Here is a 23,076-nt window from a genome sequence, read left to right on the forward strand (position 1 = left end):
GTCGGAAAACCCTAATTTACATTGGTCTCTTACATGATTGATAAATAATTGACGATCAACAAAAGTATCGATTTCATTTGCACAATTTGAGTAATTTCGTAAACGAAACTGAAATTGAAATTGAAATTGAAATACAGAGTATATGATGGAAGATTGGGGATTTGCAGAACGAAGAAGATGATGAAGAGAAAATTACCAGTAAGTCGACGCATTTTTGCTGTTTTTTCTGTTTTCCTGTCACTCTTTGCTCAGCTATTGCGCAAACTGCTGCATAATGATTTAATTGATTTAAGTGAGTGCACACCGTGGTTGCAACGAAAGGGGCTATGAGCTACGATCGGATATCCGACCCGAAAAATAGACTACAAAAGCATTGAATATTAACATTGGATATGGAGTACTCGTATTGCATTACAATTAAGTTATTAAACTGATATAAACTGATTTGCACGAGTTAGATTGAGCTAAGAGTTATGGTAAGGGGAATATTTGGCGAATACAGAGTATTTAGTTTTTTGCTCGAGTTTAGATTTTTGGCTTTTTAGTTTGGTTACAACCCAAAAACGTATTTGATTGTTGGTTTTTTTCGTTAATTTTTCAGCCAAAAGCAAAAAGCCAATACAGCTGATTTTTCCACATTGTTGTAGACAACTAGCTTAAACAAACAATTAAAAAGTCAATCATACAAGCATACAAGATACAACTAATAATTCGTTGGCCAATCGCCAAACAAATACTTTTAACTGGTCAAACAAATCAGTCAATCGCCAATTCCAAACAATCCCAAGAAAGTAAAGAAAATACTTTGTAGCAACAAAGCTCGAACCACACATCAAGTTTGAATACAAGTGAAACGAGCCGAGTTTGAATTTTTTTTTTTCTCTGATTCAAAAGGTTTGGGATTTTCCTTACCATTGAAAAAAGTCCAATCTTGCGTGCTCTATTATTACCCAATCACAAGACCCCTTACATATATAAGAAGACTGATTTGAAAAATCGTGGAAAAATAAAAACAATACACCAAAATTTGATCATCGAAACAAAACCAAGAAAAAAAAACTTTCAAAAAATCTTTACTTTACTAATTAAAAACACAAATCGAATTTGCCATATATCCTCCATTTTTACCTTTCTCTATAATCAATACGAATTATTGATTAACTACCATACAATTAGCTAATTTATTCAAGCAATTTTGTGAATTTTAATAACTTATACATAACCCATATATAGAACGGGTTTAAAAACTACTTGTTTAAGGTTCGTTTGACATCATTGTAGTTTTCTGTTTTTGGTTTTATGTTTTCCAAAATCATATGATACATGTCATATAATTAATAAAAAATTAGTCAAATTTATTAAAAACTCATATTAATTTTGAAAATTGATAATAGAAAAGTGAAAAAACCTTTTTCTTGTTTCCATGTTTTAGTTTTTTGTTTAAAAAAAAACAAAAAACAAAAAAAACAACAAAAAAAATGCCGAGTAAATACAAATTGAAGGTACTAACGTTTGCCAAAAGTTGCAGATAAGGTACTAACGTTTCAAAAGTTGCAGATAGAGTACTCACCACATAATTGACCTTCTACAACAGGTTAACCAAACAAAAAAAAAGGAAAATTAAAATTCTAACATTAATAAAGAGGGGACTAAAGTTTGCCATTGTTCAAGAAATCTATCAGTTAAATTATAGCTGGTACAACTCCAAAAAAACTGACTTCCATATATACTCATCTCCATAGCCATCATCTCCACCTTGCATCTATTGAAAAAAAAAATATCAGAAGAAGCAATTACAAAAATTACAGGAAATACAAAGTGGTCTTAATTCATGTCTTCTCCTTAATTAATTAATGTACAACTAAACATGGTCTTAATTCATCCATATTTTCTGCCACAATAAGCACTCTCTTAATAAGCATATCATAGCATTTTATTCATGATAAAATAAGTGCATAATAATAACAACACAGCAAAAGAAGTGGCTTCATTCATACATATACATTTGTTCCATTACAAAATGGCTATACAAGCCAAGCCATCCATTTCAACCTAAGCATTGTCATGGTAGTGACAAATCCCAAAAGATCATAAATGATTTGTCACTTTAACAACAAAAACATACTTAACCATGACAATGCACTCCTACAATTCACATCTTAAAACTTATAAAAAATAAAAATAAGAACAAGCTTAAATCTAGCAGCTCTTAACCCCAAAAACCATTTAGTTGCACATACCCCCCACCCAACCTAACAACAACAACCTACACATCCTCCTTGAAGAGCAGAGGAAAGCCATCAAAATAGACTGTCATGTCAATGTTGATCCAGGCACGAAAGTCACGGCCATCATTATTGTAAATGAGGTCGTTGAGGATCTACTCATTGACAGAGGCCCTGGGACCGAAAAAGGGTTGGAGTCGGGCTAGGTGGCGGGTCTTCCACCACAGACGCCATTTCCTGCAGCCCTTCTTCACATTATCCCGACTACCCCAGTGCAGCTTGGAGAAGACTTGGACCACAAGCAAATCGGGGTTGCTGAAAATTGGGTGAGCATCGGAAAGAGCGTCCATACCTAGGTAAATTAATGGAGTTAGATCAGACAAGGTATTTTCCATGGAAAAAACTACTCTATTTCAGTTAGCCAAAACCCTAGAAATAATTCTCAAGAAATTCTACCCTACAACAACACAATTCAATTTTGATAATCACCCACAACAACAGAATTACGCAAACAAAATACAAGATCATGATAACTAAAACAAGTAAAATTACTTTCAAACAAAATTCGCCAAAAAAAAAAAAAAAAAAAAACGGAACAAGCATACAACACCATTAATGGCGAAATTAAGAAGGTGAAGACAAAAAAAGGGAATATACCTTGAGTAGATTGAAGCTCAACCAACTTTGCTTTCTTGCAGGAAGATTGACAAGCACACTCCCACATTAATGGCGATTTTCTTGAAGAGGAAGTATGAGTTTTTTTTTTGGAATGCTCTGGTTTCTGAAAATGGAAGTGATGAGGAAGCCAATGGGGTGAAAGAGTGAATAAAAAGGCATTAACCTTTCCAAAAATCGCGCCATTGTCAGTGTAATGATGGCTTTTCACTTCCCAAAGTGCAGCTGAGTGGACAATTAAGCTTTTTTTTTTTAATTTTTTTAAAGGGAAATAGGAAGTAATCGGTTATAAGCAATTGCAATCGAATTGTTAACTTGAAATAGTGGGTTCAGTACCTTCTTTGCAACTTTTAAAACGTTAGTACTCTCTTTGCAACTTTTGACAAACGTTAGTACCTTCAATTATATATTACTCAAAAAATTCCCTTAATTGTTGACTTGTTGTAAGATAAATAACGAAGCCAAATTGCTCACACGTGGCATACAATTTTTATTATATTTTCCTTTTTATCTGTGAACCTGGTTGGACTTTTCATTTATCCGATTTTAGGATTTTTCCTCGTCAAATTACCGGCATTTTCCAAAAAGCACAACACCAAAATCCATTGATGTTCATGGCCAAATTAATATCCAAGAAAACATATTAAACCTTTAATTAAGTAATCTTAATCAACAAATTATGTCATCTCTCAGTCAATCTTCATGGTTTTGTTCTCTTCACTCTACCAAAACCTTTCAACCCACCAAAAAATCCAATCTTTTTTATCCCACAAACCCCAAATTTATCAATTTTAAACCCTTTAAAGTCTCTTCTATTATTGTTAGAAATTCAAAAGATGAATTGAATGAGCCAGAAGAAGAAAGCTTAGAAGAATCTGTACCAGACAGAGTTAAACTTGCACATGAGAGAGCTAGAGAGTATAAGAAATCATTGCAATTGGGTAAAAATCAAGAAATTACAAAATACCCAGTTGCTAAATCTAATGGAATTGTAAGTGAAAATGATGGGTTTCAGCTGAACAAAACCAATGTTGAAGAAGATGAGATTTTGTCAGGTAAAATGGTTTTTTTTTTTCTTTCAAAAATATATGTTGTGGATTAGTATATAATTGGCATGTTATGGTGTGTAGAATGTGGCAGTGATGTAGACGAGATTTGATCGCATTTCTTGTGTAAATGTGTACCACCCCGTAACACTTTACTACAATTCTAAGAGAGCAAGGTAAAAAAAAAAAATTGAAAATACCTAAGTCTCACTAAAGTTTAGGTTATGATTGTTTAAACGTATATGATAATTGTGGTCTTGAAAAGTACAATAAAATACTTACTTTGCTTCATTTAGTTGCAACGTTTCTATATCTTGTTTGATTAGTCTTAACTTTAATTTTCAAACTTGTTTCTTATTGATAATTTTTGTCCATGATTATACGGAATAATCAAATTTGGTTCATGTAGGTTACCCCACTTATGGGATTAAGGCTTTGATTGATTGATTGTTTATTATTGATAATTTGATATATTAACCGTTGGTAGTATGTAGAGACAAGCCTGAAAATAAAAACATTGCAACTATATATAAACAGAGGAATTACTATTTTGGGGTGGTTGTGATGTGTTTTTAAAAAGTTATGGTTGATTGATGATATTGTGAAACTGTCTGAGATTGAAATTCAATGATAATATAAGGTCCGATTTCAGAGGAGGGGGATGGTGGAGAAAAGGAGATTCCTGAAGCTGTTAGGAGGGCGATGGAGAAGGCGAAAGAGTACCAAAAAAACAAAGGAGTAGTGAGCAATGGCAGAACCAATGTGGAGAGTGAAATTTTACCAGGTAGTATGAGTGTTATTAACAGTTTGTTTGAGATTTTGCAACAATTGTGATTGTTTATTTGCTAAAGAAATTGGCTTGTGTTTCAGACTACGTAGATGGCAGAAGGGAAGTGGTCCCTAATGCTGTCAGACTTGCAACGGAGAATGCTGAAGAGTATGATAAGAATAAGGGAAAGTTGGGTGATGATAAGAGTAATGAGGAGATTGAGCAGTCGCGTGGTAATGCTTAGAGTTGTTTATGTTTTGTTTCCAAACTTTGAGGCTCCCAATTTGTTTGAGTTAAGAACTTATGTTTGGTAATGGTCTAATGGATGTTCAGGTGATGAAGAAGGTGGGGATAAGGAAGTTCCAGAAGCAGTTAGGATTGCAATGGCGAAAGCCAAAGAGTATAAGAAGAACAAAGGAACCATTGATAGTAGCACTATGGAAAGTTCAAAACAGACAGGTATACTAAAGGTTATAATTTCAAATAGTAGATATATTTGCTATAAAGTATTGTTGATGGGTTTAAATGGGGGCTGGAATTCGTGAAAGAATTTGTAAGTTAATGGTATGGTCTTGTGTAATTGATTCCTTCATGGGATGATTTGTTTGTAGGATTGGAGGGAGGAAGTGCTAGTAATTTGGGGAATAGAAGTATTGAACCAAACTCAGAAAATAAGGGCGACCTTAAAATTTCTAATATTGATTTCGTCGGCTTGAATTTTGCGGACAAGAAGAAAAGCAGGGGACTGCCAGCTGGTCTGATCCCAGTTGCAGACCCTTTTCCAATTGATGAGTTGCCTGAGGTGGAAATTCTTGTTGGTGATTCCAGCCAATTCGGAAATGTGACGTCTTCAGAATCTAAGACGTCCTCACAAGAAGAAAACACTGATCTTTATAAGCCAAAGGTTACTACATGGGGTGTGTTTCCCAGACCAAACAACATTTCCAAAACGGTATGATGTTTATAGCAATGTCTTGTAATGTTTTGTTCATAATTAGAGAAGTTGAAATAAATATCAAGGAGGAGAAGTTTGGGCCACCCTACAAGTCCCAAGGAGGTTCTATCCCAAAAGCAATTGGTAATGGGAGTAGTAAATCCTTAGGCTTATAAACCGGTTAATACATCCCTTCTTCTTCAATGCGGATACTAATCACTTGTTCTTAACATGTGGTTTAATAGATTTATACCCCTTATTTTTGTGTATAAGGAGTGAAATATGATCAGAATTAAGGATTCTTTTTAAGGAATAATGTTAAAATCTTATTGAATTTTATTCCTCTATCTTGCCATTAGTTAAGTCTTTTCTTGAATTCTTAGTTAAGGTCACAATAAGGGTAACTTGGCCACGTGGGATGGTTTCACTCATTGAATGTAGACATTTTCTTATTCCATCTGTTCCTAAGATATTGTCCACCATTCTATATTGGTTTGTCCCATTTTGTTGTCCACTTTGATTGATGAATGCAATTTATTTAATCTACTGTCTCTATTACACCATAATACCATATTGTTCTTTAAATCCCACTTTGATTGTTGAAGGGAGGATTTTTACTTATTCCTAGATCCTAAGTCTCCTTTTGCAAGAAAACACTTGTTAATTACATTACGACTATGCATACCATCCTATTGATGCATATGTGTATATGTTTCTGTTTCTTTTTATTTTTTAGCATTCACCACAGATCTCTCTGTTGGATGGTTGCTTTTTATTTTTGTCATTGAATTCTCTGTTATCTCTGATGGTAGTATCCTTTACATGCCTTCACCATGGAATATGTTTGTTTAATACATGTTTTCTGATTTTTTTTTTTTTTTTTTGGTTGGTTCAGTAAGAATGTAGTTCATTTATGTTTTTACAGTTTGGTGGTGGTAGAACTATTCAGCCTGGAGAAGAACTTGAAACTCCGGAGGAAAGAGCTGCCAAAGAAGCTCGCTCCAGGGAGTTAATTGCTGCTTACAAGCGTAAAATGGGCTTAAATATGGATCCCAAGCTAAAAGCGGAATGTGAGAAGGTATGCTTAGTGATAAATATAGATCCCAAGTTACAGAAAGTCTTCTTTAGCATGAGTATAACAAGCTAGTTGTACTTGGTTTTTCCATCACTTCTTTAGTCATGCACAAATATTATACTCCGTATTATTTTTACCAATCATATTTTTGGAAATTGATATAGTATCTAATGCTAGGACTTCAAAGGAAAAATCCTCCTTTGAAAGGTATTAGTAACCTTGTTCTGTTGTACTACATTCATAGGCTTTACCCCTCACACACCTACCTCAATCTCATCATGCTAGAAGTGCTTCCACCACTTATCCCAACCTAGCCATTCTACAACCACTGTCTTGCTTACCTAACCCAGCCGCTGCCATCGTCACACCCTCTTGTACCCCCCCCCCCCAATTTTTTTCTGCTGTTGTGCTCTCACGATGGCTATTCCAATTTACCATCCCCCAGCACCTGTTCATCTTCACGATGGCTACTCCCACCTACTTCTTGATCATACAAGAGACCTCAGAGCTTTCATTGATGCAATAAATAACCAAAATATAGCTCACAATTTTCATGACAACCATATTCCAGTTCCCCACTAAAGAAACAGTTTACAAATAATTAATGCAATTGTAGCAGACTATAGTAATTGATACTAAAACAACAAATTCAACATCTCAATAATAAATAATAATGAGAAGCTAGAAAAACAAAAGTACTTAGAAGATGAAAATGGTTTAATTATAAGTAACAAATAAATAAAAGAGTTTAAGAGTACCCCAAAATGCAGCAACTATTGAAGCCTAGAAAAAGGAAAAACTTAGTTGGGAGTCACCAGAAGAAAATTGTAAGAGACAAGTCTGCAAAACATTAGCTGAAGTCATCAAGTCAATGGCGTGAAAATGATTGATTCACTGACAAAGAACAAAGACAAGAGGAAGCTAACACCAGAAGATTAAGTGAGAAGAAGTTTGAGAAACATTTTTGTATTATTTAAAAAATGTACTGTGTTGAAAATTAACACCACCAATGAACATGGAGGTTGTGAAAATTTGACACGATGATAGTTGAATTATGAGGGTAAACTTGAAAATTACATAAAAAAAAAAAAAAAACACTTATTGAAACGTGGAAACATCCCCAAAATTGTATACGTTGCAAGAATTGAGAAATGCAGAAAGCTATTTGTGCAGTAGGCTGTAGCTTTGTAACATCATGTGGAAATGATTATAACTGATTTGGCATCTTGAATGAATGAGGAAGTCTTCTGATTGTGGTTCATGTCAATCATGTAATTTCTTTCTGTTGTTTTTTTCTTTTGCCAAGCTGGCTTTATTAAAGAATGACAGTGATTTTTTTCCCCTATACTCTAATTCAATGATATAGTCTTTTAGGCATTGAAAGATGGAGACTCCTTGATGGATGTAGGAAGGCTGAAGGATGCTTTACCATACTATCAAATAGTTATTGATAAGCTGCCTTTCCAGGTACATTTTAATATATACGCAATATATGTATATATCATTTCATCCATTCTGGTTATTCCTTCATCTCTGGGGGTTTGGTTTATGCCTAATTACTAAAGTATAGAGTCACTATTTGGATGTAATTGGGATTTTTTTTAGTTTGCCTTTTATGGAAGATCATGCTATGTTGTTGCTGGACCAAAATTAGTAGTTTTACTACTCCTCCCCACCCCTTCCCCCCAATAAAAGAACACAAAATTTCTATTGATGACCAAAGATGAAGATACCTTAGAAGAGTAGAGCTGATGTCCTCGGATAGAAAGAGAAAAAATATTGAACGATGAATCTTATCACTGCATCCTTTGAAGCACTGGTTTGAGTCAAAGAAAAGCCTTAGCAACCGTTGTATCCAATTATGAAGGGTAGGTGTGGTGGCAATAGGGAAGCTAGTTATCCAAGCAAATGGATATTGTGAAGAATCAGTAAATACTACCTCTTACCTCGTTGACACCACTGTCGAAGCAGAATTACTTCAAAAGGGGGACCATTAATGGTGAATTAAAAGGAATTTTTTTGTTTTAATAAAAGTATTGTTTTCATGAGCAAAATATAAGGGTAATTGTTCAATTCCGGTAAACAACAAAGATTTAGTAAAAAAACTAGAATACTTGCTACATAAATCATGTTATTTTAACCTCTTAATTTATATTTGCTGATTGATTGTTTGCAGACTAAGCTTCATGGTTTGGCTGCTTTACAATGGTCAATTTGTCAAGATTCACTTCGTAGGTATGCTCTTGTAGGTCATGAGATCTGTTACTTGGTAGCATATATGATTCATATGATAGCTATCTTAGGTGCTAATGATAGTTCTGGTTCATGACCATCATTCTTTTGATTTCATAATATTGCATAATAATTGATGAAGCGAAGCATTTCTAGGATGTCACATTATACCGTACCGATTCCATGATTTTAATGCATCATGTTTGTCAAGCAATTCAGCTCATATGCCTAAGCAAAACATTTTTGGTGTGGTTGAAAAGTATAGTTTGGAAGATCCTCCTTGAAAAAGCCTTACCATGGTGCTCTTTTTGTGCTTATTAGCAAATTTCATTATCATTGCCTGCTTGCATCAAAAGGAAAAATGAACTTTAAAGATGAGCTGAAAGATCACATTTTAGTTACATTGGAGGGAATGATTAGATGCTCAGTGCATACTTGGTAAAGACAGAGAATCTAATGCAGGCCTGCAGGGTCTTAAACGATATTGGAGGGGAAAACTAGATGCTCAATACATCCTTGGTAAAGACTGAGAATATAATGCAGGGCCTTAAACTATAATTCCCCTTCTTTTCATTGGATGATTATCGTTTCTTTTGTTGGGTTCATAACTTCACATTTGTATCTTACACTTACCAAATGAGGCCGTTTTATTTAAGTATTACACTTTTATTTTTAGCAAACTACTCCATTAATATTGTATCTCTATCTCCTGTCAAAAAAAAAAAAAAGTATCTCTATCTTCTTATGGTCCCCCAGACCACTCATGCCCGTTACTACTTTCTTTCTTTTTTTTTATTTCTTTCCCTCTCACATCCCTTACTTTTTAATAAATTATTAACCCCATTATCTTTTCTTCTTATTTTTTAATACTCCAACTACTCTACTTACATCTTTTATATTAAATCAATTGATTTAGCTAAAACTATATGGCAGTCAGAGTGTAACACTAAAAAAAAAAAAAAATCGAAGGGGGTAATATATTATTTGGATGATGGAAAAAATGTTCATTTTGGTAGCCTATTGCTATATCATAGGATTTCCACTAGACCTTTGTCATCATTGAAGACATGTTCAGGGAGAAACCTCTAAACTAGGCTATTTTAAAAGCTTATGGTTTATGTGAAGGTGTTTGCACCTTTCTTCATGAGGGAGTTTTAATTTTTTTCTTAATGGGAAGCTACACAAACATGCTTAAAAGGGAGGATAATACATGTGTTACAACTACAACTCCCATGATGGAAAACAGTTTTGGAGAATAGGATATGATTGTAGGCTATTCCGCATTTCCACATATATCTAACTCGAGATCTCCCCACAGGAATTACACTTCTACAGGTTATTTACTGCTAATGTAGATGTGAAAACTTCAAGATCTTTATTATAAGCCAAGAAGCATAGTTATTATAAATCTTTATTATAAATCTTCAAAGTAGATAATGCTGGAAGATTTATGGACTTGTCATGCAAAAAATGCTGGAATAATTATACTCATATATTCATGGACTTGGCTGCAAGCCTCATTGTATGAAGCGTCTACGTCGTCTAGGAACCAATTATTTATGTTGCTAACTTCCAAAGCCTCAAAACGGTGATAATCTTTCTTGTATTTCCGGCTTTATCTGCAGGACAGAAGAAGCTCGATCTATGTATGAGAAGCTTCAGTCACACCCTACTGCCGACGTTAGCAAGAAGGCAAGACAGTTCGTATTTAGCTTCAAGGTGAGTAGCATTTCTATCATTCTATGGTTTCCTTCGTGATGCACCGTATTTTCTAAAATATGTATCATCATCAGCTAAAATTTTTGGTTATGATCTATATGTCAACTCATAAGCGATGTTTTTGATTCGCACTCTGGGTAATGATGAATTTTTTGTCTCACTGAAACATGCTTTTTTTATTCTTAGGCTATGTTTGGTTTGTTTCTATCCCGGAAGACCGAGTTGCCCAGTTATAGACACCTAAATGTTTGTCTCCTTAAAGATTTCGAAAATTGCCAAGAAATTGATCTATAATTAGTTCATACCATAAAAAATACCCATATCATGCATCAACTCAATTATAAGGCCTAATTAGGGGTGCAGGATGACCTAAACCTAGATTTTCTGTAAGGCGGGATCTGATATGCACAAACTGCTATGGAGCCTTCCATCCAAGGGAGGCAATTGCCACGATGGCCTTAATGCAACATGCATGCACGACACAACCCTTTTTGGAACACTTTCTACTCTAATTTACCCTGCAAGCAATTTTTAGTAAATCCTTCTTCATGGTGTAGGTTTCTATATCAATAAGCGTGTTCATATAATTTGTTTGATTCTTTATTGTTGCTTTATATATTATCAATTTATCATGCACGCTTTGTTAACATACACTATATATTATGCTTTGCATCTGCTATTGTGCTTCTTCCTATCCCTCTTTAAATACCTAATAATCGATTGTCATACCTAATAAAGATAACTTGCACAATTTTTAGGGTGTAATGTTTATAATTTAATGAAGTGGACATCATAATTAAATCTTTTTAACCACTGCCAAAAAAAATAAAAATAAAATAAAAATTGTGTGAATTAAGAAGCCAACCTTGTGTAGTAATTTGTGTTGATTATCATCATAAATTACGTAAATTGCATGTTGTCATTAATCTCTTTATTATAGCATTATTTTCATCCCGTCCCAATTTAGTGTGGCCCGTTTATTATGGCACTTAGGTTGAGAAAATAAGTTCGATGTTTGATAATTGAATGCTAGTGAATGTGATGGGAGATTATGAGATACTTTTAGTGAATAAGAGAGAGTGTAGCTGTGTAGAACCCAAAGTTTTAGTAGTGGGAAGAAAGTTAATCAAATTAGGACAAGAGTATTTGTGTGACATTGAATCAATAGAGGTCTCTTAATGGCGGATATAAGCTCTTCTGGCCTTGTCTGTACTCATCCCCAGATCCGCTATGATTCATGTTCAATATGAAGTTGTATTCTTTGTATATGCAATGATCTAACGTAGAAACATTTGTAAGATTGGTTCCTTTGGTATGCCCCTTCATAAAATCCAACAAATTTTATGACTTCCTATAAAAATTCATTGGCAACTCCCTACTTTGCTTCTTTTGTTGTCTCATTCGCATCAAGTAATTTACATTTGCAATAGGCTAATGCCTACACATTTGATTTGAGCACGTCTTTCTTAAGTTGAAGTTAATTCTTCTAATATAAAAGTGTGGCATACATTTTGGGGACTAAAGTAGCTTATATGTTGTTAATATGGCAGGCCATGGAAATGTTGAAAGTTACTAAATCAACTGCACCACCCAAGAACACTGGATACCAGAGCTATTTCGAAGCTTTTGTTGAGGACAAAGCAGATTATACTCTGGGTAGTGCTGAAGAGAAAGATGATACTTTTAATCAAGCTGCTTTGTATGTCGTCTTTCTCGCATCTCCCATTTTACTCGTACTACTACTGGTAGCTATCAGAGGATAGATTTTGGTTGAATGCCAAAACAGATGGTTCCTTTTTATGTACATCTTTGTGTATAAAATATACTCCATATTTATTTTGAACTATAAAAAGGTAATTTGTCACGTCCTATACTAGGAATCCCAGGATTAGTTAAACAATCTATGTCCTCTGCAAATTTCAACAGTAATATACAAGCCCTATAGTTTACAGTATTAGTTCAGTTCTTATAATACGTATTATCTTGTTTATTTAAAATGTGGTTTTGTTCTGGTAAATTTTTTTTTCTGCAAAGTTTGGAAGTTATAAAATGTGTAAAGATGATCCGATCCAAGAACAATATGACTAAATTTGAATTAATACAATCACCCTATTCACCACATCTGAATCAATATGACTAAAAAAATTCTTCATGATGACTAATGGAGCATGATCGCTAATTTCGTTATATTAATGGCTTCAAGGTGTGCAGAAATGTTAAACCTTATATCAGATAAGCTGTAGCAGCAATAGTTCATGTAATTCATGTCATTTAGGTGCTCCAAAAAAAAAAAATAACCTTAACAGTTTCGGCATAAGGTCCTAAGGTGCCTGACTGCCTGGTGATGCTATTTCGTAGCTCTTGTACAGGAAAACAAGTACAAGCTTAAGCTGTGAATGTCGACCGTTTAAGTAAAACTAAACATGATATCAAGTCAGATAAAACCTCCGGCACATAGAAGAATACAGAAAGGATACATCCTAACAATAAGAAAATTGTGCAGAAACAGTTACTGTCATTCGGGATAATGTTGTTGAGCTCCTTTATCACACCGCGCAACTAACTGCTGCTTAGGCTGCCTGTACATAAGAAATTAAGAAGAAAGGATTTGCTAACCCGAAAACGAGTAATTCAGTACTCCCAGTCCTTCTCCTTCAACTTCTTGTTGCCTTTAGGCCTTGATATCGGCTTGCAATGTGTGGTTCCTACAGGCGTTGGTACCTTGCATCGTTCAACCGTTTCGCGAAAAGAACATATTACACACATGTAAAGGATATATTGTTGTAAAGAAAAGAACATACTATTAAAAAGTAATGAACATATATCTAAAGTAAAAAGAACATATTTATATTTTTTTTTGACGGGAAGAACATATTTATATTAAAAAAGAGTGAAAAGAACATATGTTCATGTTCTTTAATTGTCAGTGTAATGTACTTTTATGTGTGATATAATGTTAATTAATTATTGTGAAATGTTATATACATAAATCATGTTCATTACATAATATTTTCATGTTCTTTATAAATATTAGGGATGTTCTTTAGATGTATAAAAAAACATAAAATTAGATGTTCTTTACAAAACAGTTATATGTTCTTTACAAAACAGCTTTATGTTCTTTAAAAAACTGCTACATGTTCTTTCCGCGTTTTTTTGCCTGTAGCTTGCTAGGTACAGGCGACTGTACCTTAAAACTTTCACAGCTTGTCCATGCCACCCATTCTTGCGTTGTGTCTCATGGAGAGAGGACGGTTGTAAGACAGCCTGCAATATAATTTAAAGATAACACCATGAATGAAACGATAGACAACATCCAAATAGATTTCACACGAAGTTACAACAACTTTACAAGCTAATGCTCTTCAGTCATAAGACAACATCCATCACGAAATTACAAGCTAATGCGCTCTTCAGTCATAAGACTCATAACCCTACAAACTAATTACTGTCTAAATAGTTTTCACATGAAATTACACCAACCAAATCTCTCATTATATACGGAGTATTACGGATATTGCTACGCCTTTTCCAAAAGACAGTCTAATAATTGTATGATTTGTATCACTTTTATATTATAGACCATTCATTAGACCATCTTTTCAAAAAGGCACAGCAAGATTAGCGATTTCCTTAATACTCTAATACTGAGAGGTTAATTGTGATGGTGTGAAATTAAAAACTAATTTAGGATACGTACTTTTGTTGTGTGTGTTCCGTTATATAACGCTTTTCTACCCTTCCAATTACAAAGACACGTAGTAACAAACATATTCTAATTCAATGATATATGAGTAATATGACGGATAACTTTTATACATACCTTTAATTTAAACTCTCATTCAAATACTATAATTTAAACCAGTAACATAACATTTACATCAAACAATGCCGTTTTTAAATACAACTCCACAAAATGCAATTCGTTTTAATACAAAGTTTGATCACCATAAGCTAATCAATCAATTCATTTTTGCTCACTAGAAAACTAATACCTAGCAGACCAATCAACCATTGCTAAATCATTATGTCCATACAAATCAACTTCTAATCGGACTTTAGGGTTAGGTCGTGTTAAGTCAAGTCAGTTTTTAACCCTCTAATCATGCATTCACAACATCCACTCAAACCCTAATTTCACACATTCACAATAATCAAACCAACAAAAACAATCAATTCAAAAATAAAAACAAAATAAAATGGAAGAAAGTGAGAAATTACGGGGAATTGAAATCAGAAGTATCCTCATTAACAAGGTGAGTCCACTTAGTCCTACCACGTCGGCCAAAATTCTTAACCTGCATAACCTTCGGAAGAATAGTCTTGTCCATCTTATCCTCACCCGTCGGCGCCGAGAAATATCGCCGGAAAATTTCATCGGAGCCAGCAGTTCCGGCAGGATCATCGGGATCCGATTGGAAAAAGGGGCCTCGATGATAATATTTCTGCATGAATTTTCTCTTCGTTTTATTGGGATAGGATTCTTGGGTTGTGCAATTTTTGTTGTTACTACCCTTTTCAATGGCTATTTCACCATGTTTTGCTGCCATTGATGTTTCTCTCTCTTCCTCTCTGTCTCTCTTCATCGATCTTTTGTGTTTCTTCTGATTCTAATTCGCGGGTGTGGGGATTTTCTTCTTATTTTATAGGTTTCGGGATGTCAATTCATGAATAATGTTGAATATTTCTAAATTGACCCCAAATTGAAGTTTAAAATTTAAAAATACAATTGGAACAAACACATAAATTCAACACTATAACAACACTAAGCAGTAGCTTCAGCATCATTATTCATGAATACCCATAAAATTCTACTACGTCTAAAAAATAAGCCCTAAATCTAGCAATAAATTATGAGAAAAAACCAAAATTGAAGTAAACTAGTTGTACAAGATTCATAGAGAACTTAGTTTTTTTTTTTTTTTTTTTTTTTTTTTTAATAAAAAAAAATTCATAGATAACTTACTTGTGCTAAGATGCTTGAAAAACCATTAATAATCTACACCAAAATCGCCTTCAAAGCTTCAATTTTTTTTTTTGAAAGGGAGAACAAACAGGGGAGTCGAGGTTGATGATGAAGAGTGGAGTTGAAAAGACGACACCTTTATTTTTTGCAGTAATTTTTTTGGAGTAAAAAACTAAAAACACCTAACACAATTTTATAAAAAAATAAATTCTCTTTTGTAAATAATTAAATCAGAACCTAAAATAATTAATGGGCCCCACCACTTAACCATAGTTAATTTTTTCAACTATAATTCTTTCTTAGGTCCCAAAGGGTGAAAGAAAAAAGTTTAGGTCCCAAAAGGTGAAAAATAAAAACTTTAGTCCCTAAATATTACCTTAACTCGGGAAAACACGGATAAACTCAACCAAAAGCTTAGGTCTTGTTTAACATCATTTTTGGACTTTCAGTTTCCTGTTTTTTTTAAAACTAAAAACAGGAAACAAGAAAAAGTTATTTCCACTTTTTAGTTGTCAGTTTTCAAAATTATTATGATTTTAATAAGTTTAAATAATTTTTTATTCATTATGTGACATAAATCATATATTTTTATACACCAAAAAACAAAAAACCACAGCAATGCCAAACGAACCTTTAATTCATTGGTAAATCAAATTATTTAAAAATAATTCAAAAGTGAGATTAGTTTTAGCGGATGCTCCAAATGTGAAATTATCCTAACAATTTTTTTCAAGAAAAAAGAGAATGATTGAATTAGGCAATAAATCAATTATTTTCTTTATCTTTTTGTCACTCCCACTATCCCTATATTTTTTTGTCCTACGTATTTGATTTCACGATTTTTTAAGATGCGTCTTAAAATATACGAGTATATACTTCCATTTTCATACGCGTAAAAAAATGTGTACTATAAAAACTTGATAATAATTAAATATACAATGAGAAAAATCCTAAAAGATCTCATATGATTATATTATCTCTTAGCAGATTAATAGTTCTTCCGTTAATTTTTATGTGCAACTTTGGAATATTTTATATCTCACAAATAATACCCCCAAAGTTGCACATAAAAATTAACATAGGTAGTATAAACTTAGGGCATGTTCACATTTAGTAAACTGAACTGGTTGGAGCTGAACTGAACTGAAATGAGTTGAAATGAATATTTTATGAAAGAAGGAAATTAAGAGCTAAACTGAAATGAACTGAACAGAACTAATTGGAGCTGAACTGAAATTAAGTTGAAGTGAACAGGTCTTTGATGTTAAAGTTTTTAACCTAAAGATTAGCAATGGGGCAAAAAAATAAAAAAAACATAGGGAGTACTTGCTATACTTGCCGTAAAAACAATTGTTTAAAGACTTGTAATTTTGCATATGTAAAGTTGAATTGGACCGGTCCAGCACTCTAGCATCTCAAACTGTCCATTTGTATATATGATGAGATTAGCCTAGTCCAAACAATACGCAAGCTTTAACACCTAAAACTCTGGACAGTCCATTTATATGGGCATATGTATGATGTTGTTAGAACGTGGCACACATACTTCACCGATCCAAGACCCAAAAATTAGCAAGATCTGTTGTTCGGATCGGTTGTGCTAGGACCAAACTCGAATCAAACCAAAAATTTATACTTCGTATATGTAAAAGAAAATAATTGTTTAACTTCTAATTTGAAGGTTTAGTATGAAGTAGCTCATAATATAAAAATATTTTTAACATATAAATTGACGGTAAAATTTAACCATCTAAAAGTAAATACGGAGTAGTGCATATGATTTTTTTTTTTTTTAGTTCAAGACTAGTTTTTGTTGGGTTTGGGCTGGAGTGAACCAAAAAAGATATAATTCCTCAACTCAGAGACCAAACTGATTCCTTTTGTGAGAGAATCTAGACTGATAAAACAAATTTTCTTACTTTGAAGAAAAATGCAGGTCACACAAGCCCACGATATTTGCTTATATGTGTATGGTTAATTTACATAGCTTTTTGAACGTGTTTTTGTTTAGTTGCAGTTGTATAAAAAATAAATAAAAAAAAAAAAAAAAAAAAAAGAAAGAAAGAAAGAAAGAAAAAGAAAAATGCATGAGAAATAACTAACCGTAATGAATTATGTTAACCTAGACATCATCTTGTCTAAATACTAGTTTTAATTACAGTAAATTATTAGAAAATTGCCATTATAAAGGCATACACATAACAAAATACTTGTATATTTTAATTGAAGTTTGTCTTATTATTTACATTGCCAATTTGCCATGAATGAATGTTTGACTTTGAATTGATCTTGTACAAAAATCGTCAAATTATAACAAAGGCATTAATAATACATTCACCATGCATACCAAATTGTTGCATAAATTCCACATTGCTACCTACATATCAACGGCTGTTGCATACTTGCAATACACCTCACCTTCTTGGTCCCCCAAATAACGTCTTTGTTACCAATTAAATGCAGAAAGCAAATTCAGCTTAAGTAACATACCTCATAAGTAATTCATACATACCACGAATTCACTGCATATGTTTAAATTCTGTTTGTTAATAATCGCAACATGTTGACGTTTACATTAACTATCCATTGTCTTTGATCATATATTTTTATTATTCCTTCTATACTTTTTGTAGGTTATGTTTGATTTATCTTATGTTGTCTGAAATTATATGATCTAAACTTTTTTGAACTTATTTTTTCTAAACTATCTTAACTTGTATCTAAAATTTTTTGTAAAAAAAAAAAACTTGTCTTGTCCGATTTTATTTATTTACTTCGTCTAAAATGATATGAATTTATTTTATCTAAAATATTTTTGTCTGAAATTAAAATTAAAATAAAATAAAACAGATATACTAGCAACTATTCCACATTTAAGATTGTATATATATATATATTGACTTATTTGATAAATGCAAAATCTAAGTGTTTGTTCTCCTCAGCTTATTTTCAGTTCAGTTTAGTTCAGTTCAGTTCAGCTACAATTAATTAAGTTCAGTTCAGCTACAATTAATTAAATTCAGTTCCTAATTTCCTTCTCTCATAAAATATTCAGTTCAGTTTAGTTTAGCTTCTATTAGTCCAGTTCAGTAAATTAGAATATACCCTAAGTATTGCAAATTTGCAATTAATCTGAAATGAATGTATTAGAGAGATAACATATTTTCTAATACAATGGACCACTTTGAATAATTATGTGAAGACTTTAGTTTGATTTGGATAGGTTATGTTAGCCAGTAACATGTGGGTGGTCTGCCAAAAACAGAAGAAAAGTGAGTGAAAAAAAAAGGAGGGTTGCTAAAAAGGAAGATAGATATGCTTACTTACTTGGGTGTGTAACTTGCATTATTATTACTTTTGAGAATGTTTGTGTGTAACTTAAGCTTGGAATTCACCAAAAGCTCTATATTCACATGGTTGGCGGTGGTGAAAATAAAGTGAAAAACAACCATTTTTCCACCTTATACTATCTCTGTTAATGGTTATCTGCAACTTTAGGGTATTATTTGTGAGATATAAAATATTCCAAAGTTGCAGATAACTATTAACGGAGGTAGTATTATTCTTCTTTCTAATATTTTTGAGAATAATAATAATAATATGGAGTACAAAAATAATGGATGGTTTATATGATTTGCCAATTTGCTTTCTTATTGAAGGGTTTTACTTCAAATATAATCATCCAAAGTGGTCCGACTACTGAAGATACTATATATACCATGTTATTAGGGGTGGGTCCTTTATAACTATAAGCCATAAGGGTTGGTTTCTCTTGGTTTTGGAATGGTTACATCTTACATGGTTTATTTTGACAAGGAATAAGGATGATGTGTTGGAGGATTATTCCTTCCATGTGGATGCAAATGTGTTATCCTGCGTAATTAGAATTTGTTCTCTTCACATGAATTAATATGTTCCCTTTGATTCATTAAGGGATACTAAGTTGTATACTTGTATTGGTCTAAATAAAGTTTAATTGTATTTTCTACCGATTAACGTATAAGAAAAATATTATTTAATGAGATTTTATTAGAGCAAGATAGGCCATATGAATAAATGTGTATCTTTCAATTATAATTATTCTATTTTTTTTTTTTAAGATGCAATTAAAAATATTTCGTTCTCTTATAAAAGCAATTGGGAATTTAAAACTTTAGTCTGATCTAATTTGAATTTTTTTGTATAGATTTATTGATATGATTTTGACAATTTAATGAAGTACAAATACGTAATAGGCTAATAGGATAAATTGTTTTTTATTGATAATGTTATTATTGAAGATTATAATGAAGTTTCAAGATCAAAATTTCACTGTCTATTAGGAAAAAAATTCAAGCCATTTTAGCTAATTATTTTCTGTCTAAATAATATTTATTTATTTATTATTATTATTATTACTATTATTATTATTATTATTATTATTTGAAAAATCTATATGAATGTAAACATTATTAGATGCATTTTAATTTATAATCAAGGTTAAATAGCTTTTAAATAGGTGCTCCAAACCTAGGGTATGTTCTAATAGACTGAAATCAGTTGAACGGAACTGAGCTGAACTGAATTAAACTTAAGTGAAATAAATATTTTTTAAGAGAAGGAAATTAGGAGCTGAAGTGAACTGAACTGAAAATAAACGATGAAAACAGGCCCTTATACCAGTATATATTTTGAATCAAGAAAGCATAGTACTTGACTACTTTCCTTAAAAATTAAAAAAAAAATTAAAAAAAAAAAAAAGAAGTACGATTTAGATAAGTTATTTAAAAGATACTAGGAAAAAAATGATTTAAAAATAAATGAAAATCCACTATAAAATATAAATCCACCCAAGTAAAGTATGACATGCTTTATAGCTAGAGCTTTTATCTATTTTCTGTTGTTGTGGGAATCAAAAAACCAAACACTAAACTTAGAAAATGATGAAAATTTAATGGTTCTTATGATGGTCGCTTGACTTGTGCGCAAATCTAAGCAAATAATACATCCATGCCTATTGGTACAAGCAAATTATACTGCAATTCTTGAACTTTGTCTCATGAACAATGGTCAACCCTTGTCTTCTTAATTTTTCTAAGGAGGGATTTTTATTTTAATTTTGTCATTATTTTTTTTTAATTTGTTCTTGTTATGTTGGTTTCTAATTTGTAGGATTGATTTGTTGAATGCCTAAGTTTACTTCTTAGTTTGCATGATTGCATCCACTTTCTTGTAATAGTACCTCCCATTCATTACTAGTTGTTGAATGCCTAAGTTAATTGTTTAGAGACAAATACTACTATTATATACAGCTATACAAAGTATTTATTATACAAGTATATGAAATACAAGAAAAAATAACTACAGATGTTGAATTAAGTCTATTAGAGATCAATGTTAATTAGCTCGAGTACATTATACAGTTGTACACTATTGAGTGTACACGTGCACGTATAGTACCGTACAATTTAGTGCACATGTCTTGTGTGTATGTGTCAGGGTCCTATGCTAAGTTGCTAACCTTGAGGAATGGTTGAATGAATTAATGAATGTGTGTACTTCGTATAACTTAATTGATACTCTTTTCATCACGGTATGCTTGAATTAGGTTTTGTATGTTCAACAATAACTTTGAGTGGTTTGGTAGCTATTAGAGGTGTGATTAGTTTTTACCTAAAGTTAAAAAAAGTAGCTTTATATTTAGAAAGACTTTGAGTCCAAAAAAAATCTTTTTAACACTGATATAAAGTGTCTTTTTAATAGTATTTTTTAGTGTTTTTCTTGAAGATATATAAAGTTATATGAAAATTCCAATTTATTTTTCTTAGAATTAAGAATAATTATAAAATTCGAATTTACTATTGTTAAAAAGATAATTTACTGAAGAAAATTTGTTTACATAGAATCATAATTTTTAAGGTTAGTTATACATAACTCTAATTTTAAAATTACGTAACCTCTTTGTTAAGAAGGGCCTAATTAGTGCAAATTAGTTATAGTGCTCATGGTGCACCAATCTCAGTTTAAGCAACTTTTTCCTAATTCTGTAGCTTCGGCGATTCTTGGTTTGGAGCGTCCGTTAAAAAAGCTTGATGATTTTGTTTACTGGAAATACACGCGAGATGGATCCTTCTCGACCAAATCTGCCTACTCTTGTTTACTGTCTCAGCATTTATCCCTTCCTTGCACGTTGATTTCGTCTTCTTGGTGGAAGCAATTATGGGGTTTACTTGTGCTTTCGAAGTGGAAGATGTTGGCTTGGAAAGTTTTACATAATGCCCTTCCTATTGCGGAGTTACTTGTCAGTAAGGGCATTCTGATTGATTCGACCTGTGTGTTTTGTCGTGTTTCCTCTGAGTCGGTGGGACAATAATTATTTCGGGACTGTCCTTTATCCCGACGTTTATGGGATTCGTTTCCTTGGGTTCCCTTCCCACTGACACTCTACTTCCTTTTCATGACTGGTTTGCGGTTCTTATTTCCAGTTATGCTATGCCCAAGAACTAGTCTGCTTTAGATCGGTTCTTCGGTGTTTGTTAAGCCATCAGGCTTACCCGGAATAATGTTAGGTTTTGATTGGCGGTTTATTCTCCCTAGTCTGTTTTGGAGCTAGCCTTTGACTGGTGTGACAGAAGTAAAAAGGCTCGCGAGTTATCAGATTACTCTGATGAGATTACTCCTGGGTTCTCTTGTGCTTATGTGAGTCAGGTTCTTCGCGCGGTGATCTTCAAATAGCATGTGATACCGTTATGTTTTTTGATGGTGCCTGGGATCAAGAGAATAATAATGCAGGTACAAAGTGGTGTTTTTGGGATCCCTTTTTTCCCATGTGGTAGGGGGTGGAGCTCGGGCTTGTATGGCTAGCTCCACGCTTCACTCTGAGTTGCAGGCTTGTCTTTTTGGTCTTAAGCATGCTTGCCAATGGGGTTTTATTCGGATTAGCCTTCTCACTGACTGTATGATTATTCCTCGACTGCTTTTGGATCTCGGGTCGACAGATATTTCGATGGTTTGGATTATCCTCCTTTACTACTTGTCATATCGGAAGGTTTCAAGGACTTCAATTGCTGATGCTCATTCTCTTGTTGTGGCTGCTAGGCGTAGAGATTTGCTTTATTTTATTTTCTAGTTTTTGTTTTTGTTTCTCTTTGTCAAAAAAAAAACAAATAATATTCTTTGGGTTGAATTTATTTATATATATATATATATACGGGGAGGTTCCGCTAAAAACAGAGCTTATGGTGAAAACTAAAAACAAGCAATCTTAGCCATTGGATGTTCACTAGATAATCTGATGGTGTAAAACAACCCAGGGGTCACTATATACAAAAATAAGGTAATTATATCAAGTTATACTAATTTTGATGACATTTGCACCGAGGTCACTATATATAGAAATATGGTAACTATATCAATTTTTACAATATTTACTTAGAGATCACTATATACAAAAATA

At 32.7% G+C, this 23,076-nt stretch overlaps 2 protein-coding genes across 4 annotated transcripts; one reads left to right on the top strand and one right to left on the bottom strand.

Annotated features, from left to right (window-relative positions):
* Nucleotides 1–3,407: 3,407 nt before the first annotated feature.
* Nucleotides 3,408–12,632, top strand: LOC110717952. Of its 2 annotated transcripts, none has more exons than XM_021896755.1 (10): nt 3,408–3,955; nt 4,587–4,730; nt 4,817–4,948; nt 5,049–5,174; nt 5,327–5,667; nt 6,575–6,727; nt 8,099–8,191; nt 8,901–8,959; nt 10,582–10,675; nt 12,226–12,632. In XM_021896755.1, exons 1-10 carry the CDS (start codon nt 3,580–3,582, stop codon nt 12,436–12,438), a joined length of 1,731 nt encoding a protein of 576 aa, XP_021752447.1. In that variant the 5' UTR covers nt 3,408–3,579; the 3' UTR covers nt 12,439–12,632. The 2 variants fall into 2 exon arrangements, with proteins under 2 accessions (XP_021752447.1, XP_021752455.1); XM_021896763.1 differs by having other exon boundaries at nt 4,599–4,730.
* Nucleotides 12,633–12,844: 212 nt separating this feature from the next.
* Nucleotides 12,845–15,621, bottom strand: LOC110717968 (microfibrillar-associated protein 1-like). 2 transcript variants are annotated; one of them, XM_021896779.1, is made up of 3 exons: nt 14,897–15,621; nt 13,866–13,942; nt 12,845–13,396 (listed from the first exon to the last, which is right to left on the bottom strand). In XM_021896779.1, exons 1-2 carry the CDS (start codon nt 15,259–15,261, stop codon nt 13,876–13,878), a joined length of 432 nt encoding a protein of 143 aa, XP_021752471.1. In that variant the 5' UTR covers nt 15,262–15,621; the 3' UTR covers nt 12,845–13,396; nt 13,866–13,875. The 2 variants fall into 2 exon arrangements, with proteins under 2 accessions (XP_021752471.1, XP_021752464.1); XM_021896772.1 differs by lacking the exon at nt 12,845–13,396 and having other exon boundaries at nt 13,728–13,942.
* Between the last annotated feature and the right edge of the window lie 7,455 nt (nt 15,622–23,076).

This window comes from Chenopodium quinoa, unplaced genomic scaffold (assembly GCF_001683475.1).
Source record: "Chenopodium quinoa cultivar QQ74 unplaced genomic scaffold, ASM168347v1, whole genome shotgun sequence".
In the NCBI taxonomy this organism is placed as follows: domain Eukaryota; kingdom Viridiplantae; phylum Streptophyta; class Magnoliopsida; order Caryophyllales; family Amaranthaceae; genus Chenopodium; species Chenopodium quinoa.

Bases quoted from the DNA above. Each gene is read 5' to 3' on its own strand.
- LOC110717952 (XM_021896755.1), top strand. From the start codon at position 3,580: ATGTCATCTCTCAGTCAATCTTCATGGTTTTGTTCTCTTCACTCTACC. The intron at 4,949-5,048 runs GTAATGCTTAGA...ATGGATGTTCAG, and splicing joins GGAGATTGAGCAGTCGCGTG to GTGATGAAGAAGGTGGGGAT. The intron at 10,676-12,225 runs GTGAGTAGCATT...TTAATATGGCAG, and splicing joins AGTTCGTATTTAGCTTCAAG to GCCATGGAAATGTTGAAAGT.
- LOC110717968 (XM_021896779.1), bottom strand. From the start codon at position 15,261: ATGAAGAGAGACAGAGAGGAAGAGAGAGAAACATCAATGGCAGCAAAA. The intron at 13,943-14,896 runs GTAATTTCTCAC...ATTATATTGCAG, and splicing joins ACTTCTGATTTCAATTCCCC to GCTGTCTTACAACCGTCCTC.